The sequence below is a fragment of the Pezoporus occidentalis genome, unplaced genomic scaffold, assembly GCF_034315485.1.
Source record: "Pezoporus occidentalis ecotype Australia unplaced genomic scaffold, CSIRO_AGI_Poc_V1 ctg148, whole genome shotgun sequence".
In the NCBI taxonomy this organism is placed as follows: Eukaryota; Metazoa; Chordata; class Aves; order Psittaciformes; family Psittacidae; genus Pezoporus; species Pezoporus occidentalis.
Window position 1 is genome coordinate 1,689,340 of NW_026913295.1, and position 12,026 is coordinate 1,701,365.

At 50.4% G+C, this 12,026-nt stretch overlaps 1 protein-coding gene across 3 annotated transcripts in view; it reads right to left on the reverse strand.

The window, feature by feature from the left end:
• Positions 1-3,935: 3,935 nt before the first annotated feature.
• MAP2K4 (mitogen-activated protein kinase kinase 4) overlaps positions 3,936-12,026 on the reverse strand; it is a 74,789-nt gene continuing 66,698 nt past the window's right edge. For all 3 annotated transcript variants that reach the window (XM_062610595.1, XM_062610597.1, XM_062610598.1), the window contains exons 8-11: positions 10,571-10,648; positions 9,409-9,557; positions 5,791-5,836; positions 3,936-4,893 (exon numbers count right to left, since the gene is read on the reverse strand). In XM_062610595.1, coding sequence (XP_062466579.1) covers positions 4,780-4,893; positions 5,791-5,836; positions 9,409-9,557; positions 10,571-10,648 — 387 coding nt within the window. In that variant the 3' untranslated portion in view covers positions 3,936-4,779. The remainder of the gene's footprint in view (positions 4,894-5,790; positions 5,837-9,408; positions 9,558-10,570; positions 10,649-12,026) is intronic.

Genomic DNA, 12,026 nt, shown 5'->3' on the forward strand with positions numbered 1-12,026 from the left:
AGCGCTGCCGAGGCCCCCCCTGCCCCCGGCACGGAGCCCTCATCCCCGGTTTAGCCATAACGGGAACGTTCCTGAGCTGCTTCCTCTTTCCTTACCCCCCAGAGCAGCCGCTCCTTGCCCTGGGCATGCCCCGGGCAGCGACCACACTTGTGGTTTGTATCAGGAGCCAAAGGCAAAATGTTTGGGTTTTTTCCTCCTATGGCATTAACCCAGGCCCAAGACTTCATTTATACCTAACCCGGCCACCAAGAAGAGGCTGGGATGAAGGCTGAGGGAAGCCAAGCAGAAGATGAATGGAAACACAGAGCACAAACCCCAGTCAGGAATAGGTGTTGGTGCACATGTGCATTCGTACTGCTCGGATCCAGGCAGGGATGCGTTTGAACACATCCAAACCTCAAAGCTGGTCCTGGAAGAAGCCAGGATCGAGCCATATGGACCTGGTCATGGTGCCAGAGGAGGACTCCCAGCCCCAGGGCAGGAGGAAGCCATCACCCATCACCGCAGCAAGGAAGGTTGGAGCTGTCCAAGGCTCGAAGCAGCAGCAGCTGTGGCACTGTGCAGGTGTGGGTCCTGTCTGAGAGCAGCAGCAGCTCTGGGATGTGGGGTGCAGGGACACAATGACAATGGGGTCCTCAGCACAGGCAGTGGAGTCCAAATGAGCGTGGAAGAGTCTACAGGAGGCAAAACAGGGCATGAGCTCAACGAGGAGCAGCTGAGAGGACCTGAAGTGGCCACAAAACCGCCCCTTCTGCACAGCACAGTCACAGGGGAAAGGGACGAGAGGGGTCCCCTCCCTCCCGCAGGGCATGGGAATACCCAGTGCGGGAATGGACTCACGCAGCCACCAGCCTCTTTCAGCTCCTGCAGCTGTGGCAGCTTCCCAGAGAAGAGACCTCGGGATGCAAGCGGGCGGCAGCACCACAGGAACAGAATCCCAGGGCAGCTCCGATGATGGGAGAAGGCTGCAAGGTGAGGAGCTGGATCCTTGTCTGCCCGGCAGGGAAAGGCTCTCCCTGGTGTGCGGTCAGGTTCTGTCTTCCTCCAGCAGATCCGGGATGCTGGATCCTGGCTGAGGGCTGCAGCTGGGCCCAAAACATCCCAAGTACTGAGCTGCTAACAAGAACTTCCCAAAAGAAGGCTTGGGGTGGTGGAGGCACTGACTGGGTGCACACTGACAGGCTTGGACCTCTCACATGGTGCATCTCGACACAGCAAGGCTTTCCTCAGCTCTTGTCTGCCTTCCACTGACAAAACTGCAAGAGGCACCGCAAGAGCCAACGCCAGGTTGCTCCAGCCATTGGGAAGTACCTGTGCCCCTGAGCTGTGCAATGAGCAATGATCCCCTCACCGAGCTGGGCGCTCCCGGTCCCATCAAGCCAGGGTGAGCACCACAGGTAGTCACAGCTGCCCCGACACTGTCTTCTTTCCCAATGGGGCTGTTGGGGTCCTGCTTTGCCCACTCGGCAGCCTCCAAGCCCTCCACGGCTTCCAGGCAGGAGACACTGACCCCAGCATCCCGGTAGCCCCCTGCAGACACTGGAAGCGGCTCCGAGGTCTCCAGTGCAGCTTCTCTTCTCCAGGCTGAACAGCCCCCATGGTCCCAGCCTGTCCAAAGCAGCCCGCAAGCTGTGAGCACTGCCTGTCCCTTCCCTGCAGTGTGGGCAGTTTCCTGTCCCGCTCACTGGCACAAGGTGTCCTGAGCCACCAGAACCTCCCCGTGCACCCAACGGGGCTCACCTGAGGCACCCCAACAGCACAGAGGGCTCAGCTCTCTTACACTGAAACAGGTCTCCCCCCACTTGAGGTTTGCTATTATTTGGCATAAGCACTTCCGAAGGCAGCTTTTCTCCTGCCTCCACCTGGAGGAAAACCCTGGAAGCTGGGAATTTCAACAGCTTTTAATGAACCTTCCCATTCGTGCCTGAAATGAACGCAACAAGGTCACAGTCGCATCCCAGTTTTATTATGACCTGCAGGCAAAAGGATAGAACTATTACATAAACACTCTGATCCATGATATATCTTAAATAGAGGAGGAAGTCAAACCAGGATCCTGGATAAAATACTCTGAAGCTCTCTGAAACAGTTACATTCCTGAGCTCCATCTTTACAGACAATAAGGCAACATCCCTGCACATCAGCTTTTGGATCATTTTTATACATTTTTTTATGGTACAAGAGGAAAAAGAAAGAAGCAGAGTCCACAATGTACAGTTCTTGCACTATTTTCACAGCTTCTGAACACCATACATCTTCCCCCCTCTATTTTTTAATAAAGATACATAATCACAAATGGTGCACCCTCAATAGTCGATAACAACCTGTGTTGAACATGCTAAATCTGCCTGTGCTGCAGCACCTCAACCCTGGCTTCGGCACTGGCAGCTCAAAGCTTTGCATTTCCATCTCCCACCCACCAGAAACAAAGGTTGGTGCTGCCATAGACGAGCTCCAGTGGGGCTGGCACCAGAGGACAGACCCCAGGAGCAGAGCAAGGCAACCCCTTGTGCTGGAGGGACACTGATCCTGGGGAGGATCCATCTCAGCCGACTGGAAGGGTTTGGGGATCCCTGCCACCGGGGAGATGTGAATCAGACCAAGACCTGAGAGCAGGGGCAGCAGCACAGCTTCTGCATGCCCCTCTCTGTGCCCCCCCAGGCAGCACCCCATGGGACCCAGCATGCCCGAGGTCCTGCCATGGGTGGCTGAAGGCTGCTGAGCTGGATCCCAGCTGTGCGGATTGGCCAAGCCTGAGGAAAGCCAAGTTCTCTGAGGCTACAAGGCTGGGGCGGTGGGGATCAGCACTCTGGCTGTGTTCCTTGCTCTACTGATCCTTCCAAGTGATCAACCAGAGCTGCTGGAATGATCGCTTCATTCACAAAGCTCTGCTTGTCCGTTTGGGAAGACTTCAGTGACTTGCCTCACTTGACAAGCAGCTCCATAGGAACATAATCCAGGAAGGGCTGCACCCCAAAGGATCCCATTGGCATCAGAGGGACCAGCTCCCACAGCCAAGCAGGAGATGCTCGGTGCTGCGTTACGTGAGGGTGTCACCTCTGTGGCGGGAGAAGCACCTGGTGTCCACACGAGCATGGCCTCGGCTCTCTCCTTTCCCAGCCCAGCAGCTGGGGCAGGGATGTGCTGGTCTCCAGTGCTCCTGCATCAGCCCAGTTTGCACTTGGTAGCATTGGTTTGTGGTGGGAATCCCTTCCTTGGGAATGCTGCCAGCACTGCTGTGCTCTCACTCCCACTGTGCCTCCAGCCCTCTGCGTCCTGGATCCAGTTTCGCTGCAGAGCTTTTGCATAGGTTGCTCTGAGATGGACAACTCAAAATGGGTATCAGAGGCCCTGCAGCCTCCATTTTAGCCCTGGCAGGTGACTAAATGTCTGAAAACTACAATGATTTGGGGAAAAAAAAAAAAAAAAGAATGTTTCTAAGAAAAATGAATCTTTGAAAAATATGCCATGGGCTGGAAGACAGCAGCTTTGGCCTTGCTGGGCCAGCTAAAAGCTCCCAGGGCATTAGACGCTCCCTCATCCCTATCAGCACCCAACAATCTCAGTGAGGTTCACTCTGGGATACAGCAACAAGAGGGTCACAAAGAGGTTAAATGTGCCCAGAGGCTGTGAACAAGGTCTCAGCAAGCTAAAGCAGAGCGTGACACTCAAGGCAGTGGGTGGGAACAGAGCCCCATCCCCACCATCCCGCCCGCCATGGCAAGAAGGAAGCGCTGAGGTTCGGTCTTGCGAGGGACACAGGGCTGGGAGGCAGCAGCCCAGTGAGAAGCATAAGAAACAGCATCTAGAAATCAGAGACATTCACTTGAGGCTCCTCAAAGCAGCCGCAGCCTTTGCGAGGGGCACTTGTTGCAGTCAAAGCAGAGCCAGGCGGTGGGGAGCGCTGCGCTGCCAGAAACCAGGTCACACGCAGGTTAAATTCAATCGAGTAGTTTAATAATTCTTCAGGTCAAAGGTCTTATCTTACCAGGTAACAATTTACAGGACACCTAGTTAAGAGTGAAGAGTGGCTGGCTTGGTAAAAGGAGAAAGAATACATGATGTCCCATCTCAGAATAGTTTAATGTTAGCCTCTTTTCAACGCAACGTATTTTTGGTAAAGACATATTCACTATATTTAACATGATCTCTCTTGAACAGGAAGCTCAGCTGAGCACACTGTCCCCAGAAAGTACACTGCGACTGTAAAGCAACAGAATTTCATAGCAGTAAAATCTATTGCACTTTGTGAAGAGTAAAATCCTCCTTTGCCTTGCTAGTTCCAGAAGGCAAAAGCATCTCGTTGGTTAAGCAAGTTCTTCTCCCTCCAGGCAGTCTCTTTAATGTTCAGACAGACAACGCCTAACTTTTATTTGTTTGCTTTTTATTATTACTTGAAACAACAATTGGAAGAGTTTGAGAGAAAAAAAAATCTTTCCAGTAGCTGCTGAGAAGTCTCCAAGGTTTGAGTCTAGAAATGAATTTTAGGTGCTATCCAATCACGGTCAACAAATAAATGTACTTATCTCCACATTTCATGAATATGTCCACAAAAGAGCAAGATGAGGTCTCTCTTTGACCAACACTAACACTGTGTGATCAGGTATTACAGGGATGCACTTTATATGTGACAACAGTATACAGACAGGATGGAAATAACACCAATATTATTGCACATGGTGTCTGGGCGAGCATTAAAAACACTGCAATATGTGATGAAAACTCTTTACAGCTCGTTTTCTCTCAGCCCTTTTTCTAGAGTTTGATGTAGCAGCAATATCAATCCACATACATTGGAGAGCTGGGAGTTGCTGGCATTTGATCCAGGATTTTACAAACATAGCATGCAACATCCACTGTGCGTTCCTCATACATCAGGATGAAGGGATGTTTCTGGAATCAGATGAAAACACAAGGTTATGTTTGCCCTTCAGACCCATCTCGCTATCCCAGGTAACAGCTCAGCGTGTGGATTTGCCTGATGCAAGAGCACAGGGTTTGGTGGTGGCTGTAGGACACCAGGACATAGCCTGGTCCACGGCTGTTAATAGGGAATCCGCATCTCCAATGTGCAGTATGGAGGACAGGACTCCAGGAGTGTCAGGAACTGCTGGGCAGGAGGCAGAGAGGGTGCAGGATCAGCAGCACTTGGCTCTTTTGTAGCACGGATTTGTGCTGAAATACTTTCAAGAGACGTTTCACCATCAGCCTTGCTGGCAATGGGGAGACAGGAGTGACAGGGAGACATGGCTTGTGCAGGTCAAAAAGGACCCAAACCTGGTTCTCCTGAACCCTGAAGCTCTGCTCTGCCCAGCAGGCTGTAATGGAGAAGTAATGCCACGGTGACTCTCTTAGCCAGGACACCACGCAATCTGCTTTCGTATCACACCCCCAACATCAGGGACCTCAGGCATGGTTCCACACATCCTATGGAGAACTGGCTACCAGCTCCTTGAAGGTGCAGGGTTGCCAAGTGTGACTTACCCAACCCAAAAGCACTACTGTGTTCCCTCCTTGAGACCCCCCACCACAGACAGGCTCTGCTGGTGCCCCACTCCAGAGCCATGCTCCTTCAGGTCTCACTTTGCCCAAGCACTCCCAGCCTGTGTGCTGGAGGCATTTACATGAGAGGGCTGCCAGCAATGAGACAGGGCTCCTCCTCCTCGCACTGTGAAGCTGAACACGCTGCCTTGGTGGGCCAAAACAAGAAGGGGTGACCTTGAACATGAGACCCAGCCCCGCTGCGGGACCGGCAGAGCTGAGACATGGGCAGCCACACTTTGCACTCACCAGAAGCTCTTTATACTTTGGCCTTTTGGACTCGTCCTTTGTAAGGCTAAAGAAAGCAGAAAGAGAATGAGGAGAAGGTGGGATTGGGGAAACTGTTAGAGACATCCAGTATCAATTTTCACAGGACACGATGTTGACCGCACTGCTGTCGTGGTGGGACTCACCACCCTTGGTATGCTGGAGAAACCATCCTTGTGCTGCGACAGACCACAGCAACTCCCTCCTTTTCTCCTTCCCTCCCTCCCCCTGGGTGAACAGCAAGTGTGGCCACCAACAAATGCTGTTGGGGACAGCACCCAGGGGAGCTGCAAGCGGAACACCATTCCTCTGCCTCCATACGGAAACAGGTTTGGCTGCAGCAAAACCACAAGTCTGGGGCAGCAGCAACCAGCCTGTCCCTCATCCACCGGGCAGGAGGGCCCAGAGGTAGAGGAGAGTCAGTGCTGCCTTCCAGGGGCGCATCCAGCCCTGGGAGGGCCACAGCCACCAGGAAGGAACCAGAGGTAGAGGGGCTGCAGGATGGAGCTCAGGGACGCACAGAACCAGCAACCCCAGGAGCCACCATTGGGAAGAGCTTGGGTGGACGCAGCATCTTTCCCAAATGAGGGAAGGGTAAGCCTAATTCCCAACAGCTTTACTCCCATCCCCATGGGACCTTTCTCAAGCTCTGGCACTACTGCAGTGCGGCATTCAGAGAAGCAGAGGGTAAGGCGGGCAGCACGCCTGGTGCTGTGCTGGGACCTGCACGCAGAGAGGGCAGGAAATGCCCTGGCTGCCACACAAACATCCTCGCTTCAGGCTTTTGCTACCCAACAGCAATTCATTCTCTGACCTCAGCGAGCCTGAGGGCTCAAACCTGCTCCTTGCCTTAAAGGTGACCAGGTCACAACATCAGCTCAGGCTAAAGAAATGGAGTTTCAGCAGCCCTAACTCCTTCATTTCTTTTCCAGCTCAAGCTGAAGCTGTGTCTGGCCACAAAGCTCCTTCTCAAGAACATCTGATGTGCTCCCCAGGCACACCAGGCCCCAGGAGCTCACAGCTCTGCAGTGGCCAGCATGAGACTCCCAAGAGCCAGACACAGAGCTCGGACAGCTGCAAGCTCTGGAGCAGGAAGTTGAGTCGCTGTAAGCAGTTCCAGCACAAATGGGAGTTCAGGTAAGCATGTCATGAATTATCATTCAGACTCTGTATCAATCAGGAGTTTGGTACTTACAGCAATAGTCACTGTTAGCGTACCAAGGCAGTGACTATCTGGAAATCAAGCTGCTTTTGGTAAACTTTTATGTCAAAGCTATTTACAGATGTCTACAGATTTTCACTTGCAATAGCTCTAGAACATGGGGTGCTGGTGAAAGGAAGAATTTGACTGGAACTTCGAAGAGCTTTGCAAGATGATTTATGGTTGGGCTTGATGAACTTGAAGGTCTTTTCCAACACAAATGATTCTGTGACTGGGAGGAAAGGGAAAACGCTCCACCGAGGCACTCACAGCAGTGTTGGGATCCAAAGCAAGTGCACCAAAACCCATAGAGAAATCCCAGAAACTTGTTAACATTCTGGAAAATCCCCTTTCCTCACAAAGCCCTCCCAGTGAGCAGGAGCAACGCTGCAGGACTCTCTTCCAATATTTTTCCTGACTCTTGAATGCACAAAAATAGATTCTTAGCTAATCTATTGGTAATGCCCAGGAGACTGATGTCATCACCTAAAGCACTGCCTTCTGGATGCTCACCTGCCTGCTTAGTGGCACCAACAGCACTATCTGCACTCAGCTAAAGGTCATAAAGAGAAATATTTATTACATTGCTGCTATCAAGACATCATAAATAACATTCCAGGCCAAATTCAGTTCATTTACAAAAAAGAGATTAAAAAAATCTGTCTATCAGTAGCGACAGGACAAGGGGTGATGGGCTCAAACTGAAACAGGGGAAGTTCAAGTTAGATATAAGGAAGTAGCTCTTCCCTGTGAAGGTGATGAGGCACTGGCACAGGGTGCCCAGAGAAGTGGTAAATGCCCCATCCCTGGCAGTTTTCCAGGACAGATTGGACAGAGCCTTGGGTGACATGGTCTAGTGTGAGGCATTCCTGCCCATGGAAGTTGGAACTGGATGATCTTAAGGTCCTTTCCAACCCAAACCATTCTGTGATTCTATGAAAACCAGAATCAGACTGAAAACTGCCCTGTGCTCTAAGCACTGGGCTGCTGCAGAGCAGCAGGCCCTGGGAGGGGTAAATGGGCTGGAAATAGGAATTGACCCAGACTAATGGGCCAAAGATGATGCTGTTCCGTGATGTCCCACAGGGTCCTCTGTTGGGTGACCTGGAGCCAAACTCACCAGAGCACACAGCTCCTGGCTTTGCAAACTCTGTAACTACCCATTTTCCCTATGGAGATCTATGAGGGAAATAAACTATTGCTTGTTCTGTACATGGGAAAAGCAACTTTCTAAGCAAGAACTACACTGGTTTTGACTGAAAAAAATGGAAACTTCTTTTGAGCAGCAAACCATTTTGCTGCTCTATTTTCTGCAGCCCAAAGGCAATAACCAGACCTTCCCCTTACAGCCAGCTGGAAGGTGAATCCTGGCCTTCATAACAATTCATAGCTCTGAAAGAGAGTAAAATTCAAACCCAAAAACCAGCTCCAACAGACAGAAAACCCTAGAACAAAACCTCATGAAAGTTAAAACTGTCTAGAGCAGTGTCTTTCTGTGTCACAGTGCTTTGAGATCAACACTCCTGTGCTGGGGATATCCATCACCTGGATCTGTCCAGGACAGAAGGTCCCAGAAGATCAACCCAGGTCGCACTGATGGATCTCCTGTGTGCTCTGGTATTAACTAAACTGTGTTGACCACCTTTCAAATTTGGATAGAAAAACACTTCATCACAACATTCACAATCAGCCCTTAACCTAAATAGGACCACAGACACATGGCAGGCAGATGGACTGCCCCAAGCCCCTCCTGCCAAACACTGCACAGTCCCCATCCAAGGCTGACCACACTGCAGAGGCCCTGCCTACAGGAAACCATCTCTAGTGTTGATCTTGACATATGACTGACACAAGACATGAAGCCAACAACCAAGCAAGCCACTCACTACAGGTCCTGACAGTCACTGTGCGGAGCAGAACTGGGAGGGAATGGTCCTGGCTTTACTGGGAAAAAGGCAGGACCAGAACAGACTCTTTGCCCAACCATGAGAAAATACTGCCAAGTGTCTCAGGCTTCTGCTTGCAGAAGAAAGGGCAAACAGCAGGTCTGTCCTGAGACTGTGTCATACCAAGAAACAGGATGCACGGGCCAGACCCTTACCTGGGTTTAGGCATGAACCTTCTGCCATGGGTCTTCCTGTGCCTCCCCTGAGCACAGGCTCTTCAGAGGTTCACTCCTCATCCCTCCCCTGAAGTGCAGTTTCCAAAGGTTTCCCCCTCAGCCCTCACCCAGACAAGTCTCCCATCACCGCCAAACCAGTGAAATGTGAAAGGTCCTCACCCTAATGTTGGTGCAGGAATGTGAGGCTAAGCTAGGAAGGGCTTGACCTGTGACCCTTGCCAAATACCTGCAGTGACAAAGCCACCCAGCTGAAGTGCTTTCAGTAGGAGACACTTACCACAAGTTGACGAAATTGATGAAACTTGGGGAGAACTCCCTTTCCTCTGAGTTACTCAGCTGTGGTGGGTCTCCTTTTACTACTTGTGTCAACTGGTCAAACACACTGTTCCACTTGGGGTAGGGGAATCGCCCCGTGGCCAGCTCATACTGCAGAGAGACAGCAACAGCACCAGGAGATTACACACATTAAGTTCAAACAGGGTAAGAAAATGTTTGCAAGAACTCTGACCCCCCCCAAAGGAAGACTACGATGAAGTTCTTCATCCCAGTCCCTGTACAAAGCTTAGCTGAGAAAAGAAAACACTAGTTATCCAATAGTAGTTTCTGCTGTCTACATTAGGAGCACCTCCAGATTTACCCCAGCTATGCCTTGCTTTCATGTTGACAGTGCTTCCTCCTCCACTGATTATAGAACCACCAATGCTCTTATTAAGGTGTTCAAAAGTAGGAGAGTAAAATCCTCCAGTACCTTCCCAAGCACCCCAACAACCACTACAGAAGATGGATAATGAGAATCACACAGCCACAGAATATCTCTCTGGAAGGGATTCATAAGGATTGTCGAGTCCAACCACCTTCTCCTTGTAAGACAATGAAAATGAGCATTTTAAAACAGCAGTGGGGAAGATAGAAGCAACTGGTTCATACGTAACTGATCCTGTTTTCTTTTTATTGCACCACCTCGAGAAGGGAAGAGCTTATCCATTTATCAATGTGTGCACCCAACAGTGCCAGAGAGGAATCAGCAGCAGGACCCAGCATTAACTGAAGTCTTCTGCACAGCTGAAGTACACCACATGCCAGGGCTATGAGAGGCTTATTTACACAGGCTGGATGCTCTGTTCTGCACCACCACACTCACCATCCCTTCTCATCTGAGATTATGAAAGCAAAACTCATTTATGATCCAACACCTCTTTCCTCTTTCCATCTCTTTCTCTGTAAAACACAGCTGCACCTAAGTGTATGCTCAGGGGTTCAGGAGAGCCACCTGCCTTGAAGGGGTTGATATTCTGAGACAGGAGGTGCCCACTTCAATCACAGTAGCAGAGCTGGGCTTTGCTTCAAGATTGTGTTTGACACATCACACTGCAAAGCACACCAAGACTGCCCACTAGGAAAGCAGCACATAGCAGAGGGTTCAAATCCCACTCACTTACCAAGGTAATTCCCAAGCTCCAGACATCTGAGCGGACATCATAGCCTTGCCTAGATGCACTGGGATCTATCCTTTCAGGCTGAAATAGGAAGAAGGATCAGTCAAACACTGGGGAACAAGCAGGAAGGAATGAGAAACATCTGCAAGCTTAGAAAAAAAACTCTAAATTCATCCCATGGGCAGAAAAACATCTTAAGGACTCAAAACACTGATTTTATGGAGGTGCAATGTAAAAGGTGAGCTGAAAGAGCAACTCAGCACAGTCCAATCTTTTTTTTTTGCTTGTTGTGCAAGCAGCTTGAATAATTATTGCTATTTATTCAGTTTTGTTGAACTTTGGGGTCTCTTTAGCACAAAGCCTTTGCTTTCTGTGTTTTTACAGCAAAGTTGTCCTTAGGGAATCATCAGGACTGGAATAAACATCTTTTCATCCACCAGCCAGGGGAATTCGGGTTTAGCAGCATCTATCAGAATTCTTCTTCCCAACTGTCTGCTGGCTGGTAAAGCTCAGGAGGTATTAAAAACAATGCACTGTAAAAGCAGCTCTTCTCCAAAAGGTTTTGGGCATCCCTTGAAGGCAACTATGATGTTACAAGTTCTCCAGGAATCCCAAAAGTTTTCCATGGAAAATAACATTGAGCCAGACATGGGTGAGTTGCATCCAAGAGCGAGTGATGCAGAGAGGTAAACCCACATAAACCATCTTTGTGATGTAAACCTGCATGTCATCTTGATGAGAAACCTCAGTTCTGCCTTCTTTGGTTGAAAATGTGATGGTTCAAATGTCAAAAGAAACAAAAGGGTAAAGTGACAGACTGAGATGAGCTCTTAGGCAGAAGCTCTTCCCTGTGAGGGTGCTGAGGCGCTGGCACAGGGTGCCCAGAGAAGCTGTGGCTGCCCCATCCCTGGCAGTGTTCAAGGGCAGGTTGGAGACAGGGGCTTGGAGCAAGCTGCTCTAGTGGAAGGTGTCCCTGCCCGTGGCAGAAGTTGGAGCTGGAGGAGCTTTAAGGTCCCTTCCACCCAAACCAGTCTGGAATTCTATGAAAATCACAGGATGCTGGCTTTGCCAGTACTGGGACTCCCACACTGCAGATCCATAGGGATGTGCCACAGCAGAGCCTTCTGCATAGGCTGCAGAAGGACTCACTGTCCATGCGGCACAGTGAAAGGACTGCACATACAGCAGGTATCGTGGGCAAGAACTGTGTTAGTGATGAGGGAGGCAGCACTGGTGAGACAGAGCTTCTCCACTGAAGCCCCCACACAGGGCAGTGACCAAGCAACAAGCACCTTCCCCTCCACTGTGGTGGCTCAGTTAAAGGGAAAGCAGGATGAACCAAAATAAATCTCATCTAAACACAGAGCAGAAAGAATTCTGAGAATTCTCCATGTAGATGACACAGGAGCAATTAACACCAGTGGGGGAAAAGTCACACTCCAGGGACCTGGAATGAAAG